The 18547-nt window shown below is 36.8% G+C and overlaps 1 protein-coding gene across 2 annotated transcripts in view; it reads left to right on the top strand.

Annotated features, from left to right (window-relative positions):
* The window catches only part of LOC100646344 (frequenin-1), an 80434-nt gene that overhangs the window by 47138 nt on the left and 14749 nt on the right, over positions 1-18547 (top strand). For both annotated transcript variants that reach the window (XM_003396208.4, XM_012309785.3), the window contains exons 3-7: positions 2530-2554; positions 3079-3127; positions 3230-3319; positions 4035-4113; positions 4364-4452. In XM_003396208.4, the coding sequence (XP_003396256.1) occupies positions 2530-2554; positions 3079-3127; positions 3230-3319; positions 4035-4113; positions 4364-4452 (332 nt within the window). The remainder of the gene's footprint in view (positions 1-2529; positions 2555-3078; positions 3128-3229; positions 3320-4034; positions 4114-4363; positions 4453-18547) is intronic.

Here is an 18547-nt window from a genome sequence, read left to right on the forward strand (position 1 = left end):
TCTCGAATTCATCGTTTATTATGGAAAATACAACTATGTAATACATAAAATCTGGTAACAATAAACAAATATAAAAAAAAAAGCAGTTGTTAGCGCCTTAGGTTTCGAACGTTCGGGACCCGGGTTCGATTCGCCTTGGGAAAAATGATTCCGGAAGAAGCATTAAACGCGCATGCAAACTACGTTATGCAAATAAAAGACGTCGAATGGACCGAGCAAAGACACGAGAGAATTTAAAGAAAACAACAACTTGTTGTCCAAATTGTCTCGACCAACCTCACCTATGTATAGAACGCTCTAAAGTTTTACATTCTAAATAATTTGTTTAATAAACCATTTTCGTATTACTTTTCTAACAATTCAACAGTTTTATTATTATGGAATATTTTTTCAAATACCTACGACACATTACAGACAAATCGAAGCAACTCAGGGACAAACTCAAAAAATTTTATTGGCTCATTAGCCGTCGCTCCAACCTAAGCACTATGGGGAACAGCAAGTAATTCCAACATTGAAATACTCCAACGCTTCCAATCGAAAACGCTAAGATCCCTAATAAATGCACCCTGGTATGTTACCAACGAAACAATCCACCGCGACCTCAAGATACCCACAGTCAAAGATGAAATATACAAGTCCAGAAGCAGATATAACGCAAGAGTCAACAACCACCACAACCCATTAGTCATCCAACTACTTGACGCGACGGACCAGATCCGCAGACTAAAAAGAAAATACAATTTAAATTAAATCCTTAGATTCTACTAGAACCAACGATATAAACTATTATAAACCATTGTCATTGTATCTGTTGAGAATTGTGCATCTTGATGGCCGAAATATTGTTATGGAAACATTAAATTTACACTGGGTATTACTATTAACGTAGACAAATATTTATTTTATAAATGATTTCTAGGATATTCATCGATACACACTTGCACGCGTCTCAGCACTTTCTCCCATACCCGACCTTTTGTAGACTGTTAACCGACTGAGCTGTTTACATTCGTTTGTTTCTCAGTCGCCGCGCACACACATATCTCTACACACTGATATCCGCATACAAACATCTCCACTACGCATTCGACCTAGTCCAGCACAAAAATTATACATATCTCAATAGTATCACGCCAAATGAAGTTACTGAAAATTCTCAACAAGAATTGATTGTAAATATAAAAAAAAAAAAAAAAAAAAAAAAAAAAAAAAAAAAAAAAAAAAAAAAAAAAAAACCCTAGGACGATCCTTCGCAAGTAGTTAAATAAGCGACACCCGAATATGGGTTACGCGGCCCGACTAGAAACTTTGCTGACACTCGAACATGGGTGTCGTGGCAGTCAACGTGTTGTAGAGGTGGTATATGTTGTGATTGCACAACACACAAGAAATACTCTTGATTTTTAACAATAACGTTTATTGACTTTTGACAACTGACAACAAATAACAATTAACAACAGACAACGATTGACAACAGTTAACGATCAACAATGCTTGATAACTACTAACGCTTAATACTGGCTATCAGAAGTCAACTACTCGTCTCTCTATGTTTGCTTCACGTAATCCTTCGCACTTCGCAGCTTTGGGCAGACTGAATCTCTTTGGTTCAAAAGCCACGCCGATTCTTTTCTTTGTTGGCCATCGATATCGCCATCGATTTTGTTAGAAGTCCGCGACGGTTGCCGCGTATGCGTTCTCCCGAAGATTCGACGAAAGAGCCGTAGGGATATCGATGGTACATTAGGCTTGTCGGCATAGCGCTTTAAAGATAAAGCGCTTTGTGCCGCGAAGCCGTTGGAAATTTCCGAGATCGAGTGCCGCCACAGTGTTAGTATGTTAATTTTTATCATTCGAAAAAATATGAAGCCACTGTCGTGAAACGGTGTTTATTCGGAAAGTTTTCTTTCTCTATTTATTTATTTATTCGTACGTTCACGCCCTATAGCACCCATACGGATGGTTACAAAGGAAGTAAAAGCTTATTTCGAAAGAACAGAAACCAAACTGCGCCCGAAGGTGTACGAAGTACGGAAAAAGTTACTTTCTTCGCAATAAAGATTCACGTTTACGATCAGCCGGCTTATACCCAGTTACGTTGGCCATGCAAAGTGCAGCGCGGTTGCCGTTTCAGAAAAGGGCGACATCTAACAGAGGGTCGAGATGTGCTTTAAGTTAAATAAGCTACAAAACATCGCAGCTTACAACGCCATTGAAACATCAATAATAAATATTTCATTGAACCTAACAAACAGATAAATAATAATTAGCCAACTAACTGTATTCAAATTTCCCGCTATCAAAGATCCCGAGGATTTTTCTAACAGCAAGTTAACCGAGTGCGCATCTGTAACGAGAGTAGCGAACGTTGCTGCGAAATTCCTCTCGCTTCGACTTCCTTAGTTTCCAATTTCCACTCGAGCTTTAGCCATTCTGTTTGCCGAACACTTTCCACCAACCTTTGCTCCTCGTTACTGCCTGTAGCCCGCACTCGATTAAAAGCGTTTTCGCTCGTTTCTGTTTCAGTTACCGAGAAGGAGATTCGACAATGGTGAGTCACCGACGATCAAGCGTTTCGACCGGAATCTCGGATCGAACCAGTTCGTCCCGTCGAGACGCTCTATGGAAATCGACGTCACGACGAGTCAATATGTATAAAACCGCGAAGCTCTCGAGGCGCGACAAGCACGTGCAACGGACAATGAGAAGGAAAGATTACACGTACACGTTGCGTTCGGTGGTTTACGAAGTTTTCGAAAATTTCTAGTAAATTTCCTCGTCTCCGTTCGATTATGTTTTGCTCGTGTTCGAAGATAATTTTCAATAATTGCGAATTTTGTCATTTCGTCATTAGACAAAATCCAAATTAGCAATCGCTTAGTAGCCAACCAAATAGAACGCGTAGTTAGATAGTGAGAAAATCGGAGTAACGTTACGTTGGTCGGATACGTGGCATCGTCTATCCGGCTCTCGCGGTAATGTTTTATCAATTTGCTGGTTCGTTCGTGGAACAGAAAAGTGAGAAAAGTGAGCGAGTAAACGTACATTCGATAACTTTGACGATTGTTTGTTTAGGCACAAAGGATTCCTGAAAGACTGTCCCGATGGCCTGCTGACGGAACAGGTATGACCTGGTTTCAGCTGGCACGTTAATTAAACGAAAATCAATATGTACGCCAAGATAAGAGAAAGTTTGAAGATAAGAGTGCCTGTTGCGTGATTTCAGGGTTTCATAAAGATCTACAAGCAGTTCTTTCCACAAGGCGATCCATCGAAATTTGCCACGCTGGTTTTCAGAGTGTTCGACGAGAACAACGTAAGTTCCGCAACGCCTTTTTAATCCGCGCGCTTTGACGTATTCGTTCGAGTGCTATCGGTAACTCTACTCTTCCACGAACCCTACTCTGACCACGAGAATCACAAGCGAGAAAGAAGCAAAAACTTATCGTCTCCATTCGAATATATCGCTAGACGAGCCGAGTTCATTTTTCTCAAGCATTTGTGAAATATCGATTTTCTATAAATGGTTTTGACCTATGCACGGTTCCCGTTTCTCGCTGTTAAATCAGAATAACTAAACTCGGCCTTAAAAGAGAAGCGAGCAAGAAATTTCGAACGAAGAATATCCATTAATCATTGGTTTATCGATTGATGGTAATTCGTTTTCTTTTTAGATTTCACTTCTTAAATATTCTCGTTGTTTTAGATTTACCGTTAGCCAAATTTCCATGTTTATCATTTCCATACTAAACGACAGCACGCGACCGTTGTTTCCTTAATTTTGCGCTTGTACTACTTCCCGACGCTACGATCTCGCTTTCTCCGAGGTGAACGTCGCTCCGAAACGACAAACGCGATCGACCAGATTTCACACGCAAACAGTCGCCTCCACGATTTGGGTAACTCCGTGATAAATTCGCTATATACAGCGTACACGTGGCTACGAAATTTGTTCAACGATCGAAAGCCGAACCAACGTGTCCCGCTTCCGATCCGCTGTAACGCAAATTGCACGAACGATTGTTTTTCAGGACGGCACGATAGAGTTCGAAGAGTTTATAAGGGCGCTGTCGGTAACGTCGCGCGGCAATCTGGACGAGAAACTTCATTGTAAGTAAACACAGCCAATTGGCATCTGAAAAAACTTGACGAATACAATGATAGGCAGCTTCGAAATAAAAGCTTCGAGATCGACGTTTTGAATAACTTGCACGACCATGGCAATGATCTATGGCTGAAATGTCTCTCGGAAAATCTTTGAAAATTTCAAAATTCCAATCGTAGGCACTCGAAACGTTGCAATCGCTGCAACAAATAATCTCGCGGCAGTTACCATATAAGTTTTGTTTCTTATTTTCAGGGGCGTTTCGGTTGTACGACGTGGACAACGACGGTTTCATCACGAGGGAGGAGATGTACAATATCGTCGATGCGATGTACGAGATGGTGGTAGGTACATCACTGTCGCTTTATACCTTCTCGAAGCAGATATTTGCGCGTTGTTTTATCTTCGCCATCTAGAAAGACGTACCTGGATCGAGCTGCAAATATTTCCCGTAACGATCGTCGACTATAAAAATTTATTTCTTCGCCACATGCGTTGCGAACGTGAACGTTTGATGTGGTTCCGGCCAAGAATCGCACTGCTTAAACGCAACGTCGTTTATTACGGGCAACAATTGTTTCGGTTGATTTTACTGCAAGTAGAATACGCGTTACATCAAATATAAATTAAATTTCGTAATTGTCGCGCCATTCCTTGTTTGATCAAATAAACATAGTCGATAATTATCCGTTGCGCTAACGCGTTGCGTTGTACGAGCGTAGTCGTCGATCGTATACGCGCGGTCGAATAATTACGACGTTAGAATCGCCGACGCAACGCGCTTTCAACGTGCAAACGCGTGAAACGTCCGCTGAGAAGTTCCACCCATTGGACAGATTGAAGGAGCATATTTTTCTGGCCCGATCCGCGAAACACGATTAATCGTACGATTAGCTGATCGAAGCTGGTGGAAAATATTGGCCGATCGATAGCCGAATTTTCTCGCGGAACGCCGACGCCGGCGATGCGACGCCAACCACTCGACGTTATCGATAACGTCGGCTTCGCATTGGCGGCAGTAAAGCGGGAAAATTGCAGCCGCGACGGGGATTACGTCGATCGAGAAAGTCATTTCAGCACGCTTCATCGATCACCAAATTGGGAGGCAGAGATCGTCTCTCGCTTTCTTTGAATTCTGCAAATTCATAATATCCAGAATTGTTGTATTCTTATTATATATTTTATAATATTATTTCATGAAGACAGGTATTTTTTCGCACCTTCAGAAAACAGGTATCATTACGCTTATAATCAAATCCGTTGATAGAAACGCCATCTCTAATTGCGGATCAATCTGTGTTCATCGTCGTGGGCAAAATTTCAGGAAAGTTAACCTCTCAGGTTCGGTTGAATTGCACCAATCGCATTGGAACGAAGTGTTTGATATCTAAATTGTAATTTTTCTTAAAGATATGATGCATCTACTTGAACTTGAATAATTTACTTTAATAATTAACAATACAAGTGAGTGTGATATATTTTAAAGCATGGTACGACACAGACCACGTCACAATTTTCACATTCATAGAGCGACAGTGTTTTTCAAATTGTTCTTCGTTTTCTATTTTCAAGCGACATTTTGAGGCTGAAGATTCTAAAAAATTATAAGGATACAGATCGGCATGCTAAAAAGAGCGTCTAATGATGGTATATTTATATTAACGAAAAGTAACAATTGATACCTGACACTGGCGTAAACAAAAACAAAGACTATATGTTCTGTCTGTATATTGTTAACACTGTTATGTGGTGGACAGTGAGACGTGTTGTTGGTTAAATTAATAACGAGACGTGTTGATTTCGTCAAATGTATTTATAAATATATTTAAATGTAAAATAGAGAGCTAGCCGTAAACGTTGCTCGCTCGATGCAATTCGTTACAAGAATATTCAATACTACTCGCTATGCTGATTCGTTAGACTGATCCGCTATACCTATTCGCTCGACGGTTGACGATTGCACGTAGCAGCGATATTACTTTGTCTAGAGTTTGTTTACTATATTTTGTGCGCCGTACTGTGTTAATCCTCTGGCAAAACAACTACATGAGGCATCTTCGAATCGAAATGTCCTATGACACATGTGCCGCTACAGCTATAAAACGTTGTGAGGGCAAAAGAAGTGTGAAGAAGACAAATGAAAAAGATCATTTAGTTGAAACGGTGAGCGAATGAGTTAGTACAGTGAGTCACTATAGAGGCGCGTCGTAATCTAAGATGACATCCGCGAAAGCCACTATAGTGACGCATCGTATTCAAAAGGTTAATACGTAGATCAAATTTCCTCGTTTCTCCATTGAAAATTACATTATAGCAAACTGAGCAAAGTGGTTTCGTTTCAGGAAGATCCGCCGTGACAAATCTCCTGATGTATCGTCGCTATTTATCATAGGAGCTTAACAATGGTTACCAGGTTGATTCGGTGTATACCAAAAGGCTTGCGACTGAATAAACCATGGTATTCTAATTCGTAAACTGAGAGCTATAGGCTTCGCCGGAAGCATCGCCTGGATAGCTAGCTATCTCTCGGGTCGTCAAACCTGGTTGTTAAATTCTATTATCATTCCTTTAAATCATTTAAGGTTAAGTTGGTAATTTACGAGAATCCCACTTTGGCCCTCTTCTCTTTATTCTCTTTGTCAATAATATGGTAGTGTTATCTCGGATTATCTCCTCGTTATAAATCTCACATCAAAGATAAACATAATTTTTAAATAACATTTAAAACATTGCGGTAGTTTTACATCGTTTAATTGCCACAATTATCATTAGGAGATTGAATGTTCAAACTCTACTCGATTACTACACTATACTATATGAAACTCGAATACTACATTCGTACATGAAATTCTTAGAGATTCCATAACTTGTCCCTCGACCGTACGCTTGGGTCGGTGACGATGAAACTGTCCTAAGTCAAGAATGTAGTAAAAACGAGTGTACCTCTTATTTGACGTTGCGTCTATTCAAATTGTAACAACCTGAAACCATGTTTGCAAAGTACGGTACAAGTTTAATGATTGGATTAAGTTGACCGTTGCGTAGTTAACACAGAATTTAGCTAAGGCGACTGTAAATATTTCGAAACGAAAAATATAATAAAGTAAATATAATAACGTAAATGTAATCTCCAGAAGAATGCGAAATTACTTGCTGTTCTACGACTGTAACCGTTTACGACTGTCGTAACTGTTTTAACAGGACGGTGAATTTCACTGACTCTGTCCACCACAAAATTGATGTATTTTAATCAATCTATGAAATCTCCAAGATTCTCTTCAGGACGGATTTTATAACTTTCTTATTTTAATCCTTAATTTTATACTCTTTAGCTTCTTCTTCCTAATTGTTACTTGTTATCTTTTTATTTTTTTATTTTTATTATTGCTAAAGTAATGATATATAAGGTTTTATTAAATACAAAATTTATATATAACAGAATAACTGTTTTATATGTAACATAAACTGAAGTATTAACGAACACCGCTCTATTCTCTTATACATCTCAAACAGAAATGAATTTGTTTTATTGCATATTCATTCATTCGACACATACGCGATGCACTTGTCACGTAAAATAAAAAGAAATTTAAAAGAAAGAAGAAAACTTTATTTTTTCCTCGTTTATACACTTATAAGACACTTCTGAGCTCTAGTCGTGACCGTTCGAGACTGAGGCTCTTACAATATTTTTACTTTCGGTGACATCTGTTCCTTCTTTGTTTGTCATCCCTCATTATCCCCATTACTCTGTAGGCGTACGTGACCGTTGTTACGCTTCTAGACATTTGGTGGAAGGACCGTTAGGACATAGATGAACCTTTAGGCACTTCGGCGATATACATTGTCGCCAAGGCCGCCATGTGTCTCCATCATCGGTCCATCGGGTTCGAAGTATGCCGATAGAGACACCATCCTGCCCGCGGTGTGTGTGTCCTGGTCTCTGACGTGATTTACGTTACACACTCGTCTCATGGCGTTTTCCTTTTGTCTTCCTCTTTTTCATTGCTCGCTCGTACAACACAGATATACACACATCTATTTTCTAACAATTATCCTGCGTTTTACTATCTTTCCTTTTTCGCTAAAGAGATTTCTCTTCCCCGTGAAACTAGTAACAAAGATAAAATATCGAAAGTTTTTGCGTCACGGTAACCTCTTTATCGTTTATTCTTATGATTAAAAAACTCGTAACAGGATGAACTTGTTGAGAATTGTGGATCTTAATCGCCGAAATAAATATACAGGAACACTTAGATTACACTTAGAATTGATATTAAAAAATAGTTTCAGATTTATTTAATATATGATTTACAAGATATTCGTCGATACATATTTGCACGTGTCACAGCACTCTCTTCGTCTCGCCATCTTCTATACCACATTACCAACGGAACATTCATCTGTTTTACGAGACACTGTACACGCACATACTCTCACACATTCATACTCATATATGTGTGTCACTAAACGTGGCTAATCTAGTGTAGCACACAAAATTACACATATCTCAATAGAAATCCTCAATCGATAACTTGGACAGTCGAAGTGATTTGTTCCTATTTATGGGAAATGTCATGCTATGCGTTTCTCGTGGAAAATGAAACAATACTCGATTAATGATAACTCCATAAATAGTACACTACCGGCTAAATAAAAAACAAAAACTGATTTTGACAGTATTTTTTCCTCCTCGTTATCTTTTACAAATTTCTAGAAAACGACACCTCAAAATCTCTGGATCTCGTTAAAAACCACACAATGAAACGTTCAGAATGCCATGTTTACAACGAAATTTGTAAAATATACTCGTTTCTAATCGTGTCACACCTGGAATACGCATTTGAAAAATAGAATTCAGCGCAGTCGAATAGAGTGAAATTGCTTGAAAGCGTGCAACACGAATTTCTCAGACACATTGCCTTCAAAATTGATAAACCGATACTCAAAACTTGCTATAACTACGACAATAATGTGAATATGCTCACTCCTGAATAGCGTGGAACCATAGGGGACCTGATATTATTTTTAAGATCCTCGATCAGTTCGTTGATTGTCTAGAAATTGTTGAATTTTTAAAATTATAAAATTTCGATCGTATCGATAGATTTTGCTCAATTCCCAGATATTTCTTCCGACAATAATTAAATTGCATCTCTGATAGATCGAAGTAACCCTTTAAAATTTTAATTTATTAGATTCCTTTTGTATTTTTGTATTTGCATAGACGAACGATCAGAGTTTTTCGTTCAAACAAATTCAAAAATGCTCCTCCTTTGAAATATCTACTTTCAGTCAGATGAGAGAAATTGTACGAATCGTGTCTTGAAGCTAGTGCTCGCTCTTTTATATTTCGTTTCATGCGTCATTAGGTACTCGTTCATCCGACAGCGAAAAGCCTCAAGTGGATAGGTCGTGATAGGTGCGAAGAAACACTTGAATATATTTAACAATATACAGGGTGGTTGGTAACTGATGGTACAAGCGGAAAAAGGGTGATACTACGCGAAAAAAGAAGTCGAAAATATAGAATAAAAATTTTTCGTTTGAGGTTCTGTTTTCGAGAAAATCGTGGCTACCTCCAGCGGGGTACCAACCTCGCGTTTGCTAGGTTATTTTAGCCTTCTTTCCATATTTAAGGTGCTGATCGTGCTTGGTACTGACGAAGATTTGTTTGAAAACACGCGTGGCAGTCAACATGTTAATCAGCGAGCAATAAATTACGCGAATGGTCGTTGGAAAAGCTTGAATGAAAAGCTATGAATCTGTTTGAATTTAATCGTCGCAAACAATTAACTACTCGATAACAATCGAAAAAGATTTTTTCATTAATCGAAATCCGGATCTTAATAGCTTTATATTTTACATTTTAAATTATGTATATATTAAATTATATTATAATTATATTACATTTTAAATTATATATATGTTATATTTTACAATTAAATATAAAATAACATGGTATGGAAATAACATGGAACTGCGATAAATAATATCGTAAAATACAAACTCTTTATTATTATTACATTATTATTATTATTTACATTATTCGAAAAAAAGTGTTTCAGATAGAACTTGTCCTATTTCGAGAGGGACGTCTGGTGGCGGTTGCAAATCTTATGTAGGTGGATGCACCTCCGAAACTGGAGGGTGGTTTTTGTTTTTTTAAATGGTATGATACATTTTTTTAGACATCATTCGATACAGTTTTTAATTCTCTACAGAATAGTATACAAGTACCTGTTTCGAAAAATGATTAGTTTAAAAGATATTTTAAATTTAATATTGTAAGACTTGAATGAATAGGAAGGAAAAATAAGTCAACGTTTACAAGTCACTGAAGATTTTATTAGTTTATATTTAATGATAATACTAACACATATATAAAAATGAAAAAACATACACAAAATAACGTATCGTAAAAATAAGCTTGATTAGACTTTGAAGATACTACAATAACATACACATTACAGACAAAAAAATAGTTTCACACGTGTAGCGATTATTCAGGATCGACTACTCCCAGCAGCAACAAATAACTTGCCACGTCTCTCGGCGGTTCTCCATATTTCCAATTCAACAACAGCGTTGCAGACATTGCATCTCCTGGAGAAGGGTTGATATTGAATAGGTTTCCGAACAGTTTCCTCGACAAAATAAATTTTGCCAGACGGTGTCTTATCGTTTGACGTGGTTGGTCCCGCACGCCTAGCACGCGAATCCTCCTGGCCCATGGTGCCTCCGATCTGAATTTGTGTGGTAACAAACGGATCATATCGATGGTTTGGTGGATTTTTACCCCCCAATCGATTAAAAAAACGTAGCAACCCGTCGTCGTTTTTTGCAAAAGTACAGCTCTGTCCCACAAACTAAGTGTTCCAACAGTTATTAGCGTAGCGACTAACATCCCTGAGGTCAAACTGCCCGGCTCCAGTATGTACAGCGAGGGATTCTCCACTATATCATAATTAAGCTGTATCGTTATTTCGGGAAATTGATGTATTCGGACCCAAACGGTACTAGGCGTCTCGAATCGTATAATTTTGACACCAACCCCTTCTTGAAATGCTGGGTGTGTTTGTTGTAAAATGTCCATCTTCTGCAAGTGTCTTCGAAAATTTCAAATATAACTTTTTGGCTACTGTGAGTACCTTACTCTCTCCTCGAGCAGAGACGACACTTTGAATTTGTCGAAACTCGGTCCGTCCTTATATACGGGCTCGTCTATTGCGAGAAAAGTGGGGATGCAATGCCCCATTCTCCTACTCAGTTGCTTACGGTTTGAACTAAACCAGCTTTTTCATTAGTCATGCTTCATATTTATTTTGTCCTACCATTTTATGACAGTGTTAACGGTATAAAAACAGAATATATAGTTTTTGTTTTTAATACACCAGTATCAGATATCAATTGTTGCCTTTTATTAAAATAAATATACCATTATTAGATGCTCTCTTTAACATGCCGATCCGTATTCCTCTAATTTTTTAGAGTCTTTAAGCTGATGAAAATGTCGCTTGAAAATAGAAATCGAAGAGCAATTTGAGAAACACTGTCGCGCTACGAGTGTGAAAATTGTGAAGTGGGCCTATGTGTAGTCGCGTGTTTTAAAATATATCACACTCAATTGTATTATTAATTATTAAAGTAAATTATTCAAATTCGAGTATATGCGTTATATCTTTAAGAAAAATTATATTTTTTATTATCTTATATACAGGGTGGTTGGTAACTGGTGGTACAAGCGGAAAAGGAGTGATTCTACGCGAAAAAAGAAGTCGAAAATATGGAATAAAATTTTTTCGTTTGAGGCTTTGTTTTCGAGAAAATCGACTTTAAATTTCGCTCGGTACGCGTGCACTTTATCACGTCTCGTTATAACGGATCTCACTGTAGATCGTTGTCTCGATGGATATTATCGCAGTTTAAGTTTATTTTTGCCGTAACGGAAAATAAAGAATGCATAATGAAATAATATAAAGTAGTCATAAAGTTTATTATTACAAAAATTGCTGAAAATGCCCATTCTGCCGTACACATACTTCTGCTCTTCTAATTAAATTTCTATGAACATTTTCTAACGTATTCGATTGTTTTAAAGTATGAAAGGCTACAATAATCTTTTCTTTCAATTGCTCGCAACTTGCGATTTCTTTAGAATAGATAATTGTTTTGATATGGCTCCATAAATAAGAGTCAAATAGAGTTAAGTTAGGAGAGCGTGTTGGCCAAGCTACTGTTCCAGCGAAAATTCAAAGTCGATTTTCTCGAAAACAAAGCCTCAAACAAAAAATTTTTATTCCATATTTTCGATTCCTTTTTTCGCGTAGAATCAGCCCCTTTCCGCTTGTACCGCCAGTTATCAATCACCCTGTATATCTGTTATAAATTTAATTATCGAAAACTTGGTTCTAATATTTTACGGCGCGTGAAATGGTCCGTAATCCGTTCCTCATTTTCTGGCTGCCAAGGGTTCGTGTGCCGTTATTAAGACTCCAATAAACCTAAGGCTACATTATAAACTGAATCTTTTAACATAATCTCTAATCCTGCAACTATTTTCGGTTTATGAATGGATCCTTAGAACAATCCTTAGATTTATTGCACGCTCTTACAAATTACGGACAAAGTGGATATTTGTCTAATGGGGAAGCAACTTTTTCCCATAAACAATGACACCCACGAGCTACGTTGGCAGGAGACTCCCTTCTCCTATCGTCATTTATTTTTTTATTTACTATGAGATTTTATTTACTATTTATTATTTTATTTAATACTTTTTATTTATTATGAGAATTTTGAGTAAGTTTCCCTGGCGTGGCGCAGTGACATGGCTAATTATTTATAATAAGTTAATAAGCTCCTCATTTATTGACACTAGAAGTACCGGAATTTGAGACGTAGCTATCTCTACCAAAGCCAGTTGTCACGCCGCGTGAAAAGGTTCATGCGACGTTCTTCATTGTCTGACCGTTAAAGCCAAGCACCAATAGAAAGACACTCCATAAATCTATCGTCTCACCATAAACCCAGTCTTGTAATCCTACAGGAACCGTTAATCCTGCAAGTATTCTCGGTTTATAACAGGTACTTATAAAGTCCTTACATCTTTATAATAATAATTATATAATGAGAAAAACCGGTAATTATACAATGGGGAAAGCCATTTTATACACATTTACAACATGCTTTGTTTCAACATCAGATGCCAGCCAAAGTTTAATTCCGAATGTATCGGGGTAAATTCGTAAATATTGTGTATACCTTTCTTTTCTTTTTTTTTTTATTTAATTCTTTACATTCTCAATTTGTCCAATTTGGAAGAATTTTTGCGTATACCTGCATCTGGCTTTGGTTGGGAAAAGTAGCTCGTCTATTGTAATGTTTGCAGCAGGTTTATAGCAATCCTGGCTGTTTTCAATAAACTTATCCCATACGGATGATATTAGTGCAAATTTGTTATTTTTCTTCTACTTCTATCATCTTTTTTGTCAAATCGAATAAATGTCAATATTTCAACAAACTCATTCCGACACATTGTGCTGGAAAAGAAACTTGGTCTCCATTTTGTATTCCACAAATATGAAAGTTTCAAATTTTTCGCTTCGTATGCTCTCCGTACAATATTCTGAAAAATGCTTTCAATTTTGTTTCTTCAATTTTGTTGTTCAAGGATCCATTTTTTACCCAAAACTCGAGAGGCTTCTGATTCGGTGCAGGATATACGTCCCTCTAGATTGAAATATTAGATTCAATTAGAATCAAACATATTATAAACTATTATAATCTAAGTTACAGTACCAGAATTTACTTATAATTCTCAATGAGAATTGATTTTAATTAATCTACCAAATAAAAAAAAAAAGGTATACGTTGCAAAATATGGCTGTCGATCAGTAAGGAAAATGCGCTAATTACTTTATCTTTCATGATACTTTTATTGCATGTTCTGTGTGCCGGATGTGTCTTTGAATATATTGTGCAAGGGTAATCTCCCAGAAGCTGACCCTTCTTGAATTCCTTCCCACTCGGTTCCGTTTACGGCAATTTCATTTGGACTAGCTTGTACATTTGTACAAAAATTCCAAAAGAAAGGCCCCGAGGTCCTTTCATCTCCGATATATTTTATAACCTGTTAATCGCAGCGTCATACTCACTCAACCACCCTTATTATCCTAACCTATTCATTTTTTCTTTTTTTTTTTTTTTTATTTCTTAATATTCACAATTTGTCCATTTTGGACATTAGGTCGAATTTTTTAGCAGTTATATTATCATGTAGGCGGCTACCCCCAGCGGGGTACCATCCTCGCGTTTGCTAGGTTATTTTAGCCTTCGTTCCATATTTAATGTGCTGATCGTGCTTGGTACTGACGAAGATTTGTTTGAAAACACGCTTGGCAGTAAACATGTTAATCAGCGAGCAATAAATTACGCGAATGGTCGTTGGAAAAGCTTGAATGAAAAGCTATGAATCTGTTTGAATTTACTCGTCGCAAACAATTAACTACTCGATAACAATCGAAAAATATTTTTTCATTAATCGAAATCCGGATCTTAATAGCTTTATATTTTACATTTTAAATTATATATATATTAAATTATATTATAATTATATTACATTTTAAATTATATATATGTTATATTTTACATTTAAATATAAAATAACATGGTATGGAAATAACATGGAACTGCGATAAATAATATCGTAAAATACAAACTCTACATTATTCGAAAGAAAGTGTTTCAGATAGAACTTGTCCTATTTCGAGAGGGACATCTGGTGGCGGTTGCAAATGTTATCTAGGTGGATGCACCTCCGAAACTGGCGGGTGGTTTTTGTTTTTCTAAATGGTATGATACATTTTTTTAGACATCATTCGATACAGTTTTTAATTCTCTACAGAATAGTATACAAGTACCTGTTTTGAAAAATGATTAGTTTAAAAGATATTTTAAATTTAATATTGCAAGACTTGAATGAATAGGAAGGAAAAATAAGTCAACGTTTACAAGTCACTGAAGATTTTATTAGTTCATATTTAATGATAATACTAAAACATATATAAAAATGAAAATACATACACAAAATAACGTATCGTAAAAATAAGCTTGATTAGACTTTGAAGATACTTCAATAACATACACATAACAGACAAAAAAATAGTTTCACACGTGTAGCGATTATTCAGGGTCGACTAATCTCAACATCAACAAATATTCTGCCACGTCTCTGGGCGGTTCTCCCGCTCTCCAATCCAACATCAACGTTGCGGACATTGTTTCTCCTGGAGAAGGGTTGATGTTGTGTAGGCTTCCGAACTGTCTCCCCGACATAACAAATTTTGCCACATCGTGTTTTATCGTTTGACGTGGTTGGTCCCGCACGCGTTGCAGGTGAATCTTCCTGGCCCATGGTGCCTCCGATCTGAATTTGTTTGGTAACAAACGGATCGTTTCGAAGGTTTGGTGGATTCTTAGCCCCCAATCGATAAAAAAAACGTAGAAACCTTTACTCGTTCTTTCCAAAAGAATAGCTCTGTCCCAAAAATTAAGTGTTCTAACAGTTATTAGCGCAGCGACGAAGATCCCTGAGGTCAATCTGTCCGGATCCGGTATGTACAGCCAGGGATTCTCCACTATATCAGAATTAATCTGCGCCGTTATTTTGGGCCATTCATCTATTCGGACCCAAACGGTACAAGGCGTCTCGAATCGTATAATTTTGACACGAACCCCTTCTTGAAATGCTGGGTGTGTTTGTTGTAAAATGTCCATCTTCTGCAATTGTCTTCGAAAATTTCAAATATAACTTTTTGACTACTGTGAGTCAGTACTCACTTACTCTCTCCTCGAGCCGAGACGACACTTTGAATTTGTCGGAACTCGGTCCGTCCTTATATACGGGCTCGTCTATTGCGAGAAAAGTGGGGATGCAATGACCCATTCTCCTACTCATTTGCTTACCGTTTGAACTAAACGAGCTTTTTCATTAGTCATGTTTCATATTTATTTTGTCCTACAGTTTTATGACATAACGGTATAAAACGGTATAAACGGTATAAAAACAGAATATATAGTTTTTGTTTTTAATACGCCAGTATCAGATATCAATTGTTGCCTTTTATTAAAACAAATATACCATTATTAGATGCTCTCTTTAACATGCCGATCCGTATTCCTCTAATTTTTTAGAGTCTTTAAGCTGATGAAAATGTCGCTTGAGAATAGAAATTGAAGAGCAATTTGAGAAACACTGTCGCGCTACGAGTGTGAAAATTGTGAAGTGGGCCTATGTGTCGTCGCGTGTTTTAAAATATATCACACTCAATTGTATTATTAATTATTAAAGTAAATTATTCAAATTCGAGTATATGCGTTATATCTTTAAGAAAAATTATATTTTTTATTATCTTATATACAGGGTGGTTGGTAACTGGTGGTACAAGCGGAAAAGGAGTGATTCTACGCGAAAAAAGAAATCGAAAATATGGAATAAGAATTTTTCGTTTGAGGCTTTGTTTTCGAGAAAATCGACTTTAAATTTCGCTGGGTACGCGTGCACTTTATCACGTCTCGTTATAACGGATCTCCTCACTGTAGAGCGTTGTCTCGATGGATATTATCGCAGTTTAAGTTTATTTTTGCCGTAATGGAAAATTAAGAATGCATAATGAAATAATATAAAGTAGTCATAAAGTTTATTATTACAAAAATTGCTGAAAATGCCCATTCTGCCGTACACATACTTCTGCTCTTCTAATTAAATTTCTATGAACATTTTCTAACGTATTCGATTGTTTTAAGGTATGAAAGGCTACAATAATCTTTTCTTTCAATTGCTCGCAACTTGCGATTCCTTTAGAATAGATAATTGATTTGATATGGCTCCATAAATAAAAGTCAAATGGAGTTAAGTTAGGAGAGCGTGGTGGCCAAGCTACAGTTCCAGCGAAAATTCAAAGTCGATTTTCTCGAAAACAAAGCCTCAATCGAAAAAATTTTTATTCTATGTTTTCGACTTCTTTTTTCGCGTAGAATCACCCCCTTTCCGCCTGTACCACCAGTTATCAATCACCCTGTATATCTGTTATAAATTTAATTATCGAAAACTTCGTTCTAATATTTTACGGCGCGTGAAATGGTCCGTAATCCGTTCCTCATTTTCTGGCTGCCAAGGGTTCGTGTGCCGTTATTAAGACTCCAATAAACCTAAGGCTACATTATAAACTGAATCTTTTAACATAATCTCTAATCCTGCAACTATTTTCGGTTTATGAATGGATCCTTAGAACAATCCTTAGATTTATTGCACGCTCTTACAAATTACGGACAAAGTGGATATTTGTCTAATGGAGAAGCAACTTTTTCCCATAAACAATGACACCCACGAGCTACGTTGGCAGGAGACTCCCTTCTCCTATCGTCATTTATTTTTTTATTTACTATGAGATTTTATTTACTATTTATTATTTTATTTAATACTTTTTATTTATTATGAGAATTTTGAGTAAGTTTCTCTGGCGTGGCGCAGTGACATGGCTAATTATTTATAATAAGTTAATAAGCTCCTCATTTATTGACACTAGAAGTACCGGAATTTGAGACGTAGCTATCTCTACCAAAGCCAGTTGTCACGTCGCGTGAAAAGGTTCATGCGACGTTCTTCATTGTCTGACCGTTAAAGCCAAGCACCAATAGAAAGACACTCCATAAATCTATCGTCTCACCATAAACCGAGTCTTATAATCCTACAGGAACCGTTAATCCTGCAAGTATTCTCGGTTTATAACAGGTACTTATAAAGTCCTTAGGTCTTTATAATAATAATTATATAATGAGAAAAACCGGTAATTATACAATGGGGAAAGCCATTTTACACACATTTACAACATGCTTTGTTTCAACATCAGATGCCAGCCAAAGTTTAATTCCGAATTTATCGGGGTAAATTCGTAAATATTGTGTATACCTTTCTTTTCTTTTTTTTCTTTTTATTTAATTCTTTACATTCTCAATTTGTCCAATTTGGACATTTGGAAGAATTTTTGCGTATACCTGCCTCTGGCTTTGGTTGGGAAAAGTAGCTCGTCAATTGTAATGTTTGCAGCAGGTTTATAGCAATCCTGGCTGTTTTCAATAAACTTATCCCATACGGATGATATTAGTGCAAATTTGTTATTTTTCTTCTACTTCTATCATCTTTTTTGTCAAATCGAATAAATGTCAATATTTCAACAAACTCATTCCGACACATTGTGCTGGAAAAGAAACTTGGTCTCCATTTTGTATTCCACAAATATGAAAGTTTCAAATTTTTCGCTTCGTATGCTCTCCGTACAATATTCTGAAAAATGCTTTCAATTTTGTTTCTTCAATTTTGTTGTTCAAGGATCCATTTTTTACCCAAAACTCGAGAGGCTTCTGATTCGGTGCAGG

This window comes from Bombus terrestris, chromosome 7, assembly GCF_910591885.1.
Source record: "Bombus terrestris chromosome 7, iyBomTerr1.2, whole genome shotgun sequence".
NCBI lineage: Eukaryota > Metazoa > Arthropoda > Insecta > Hymenoptera > Apidae > Bombus > Bombus terrestris.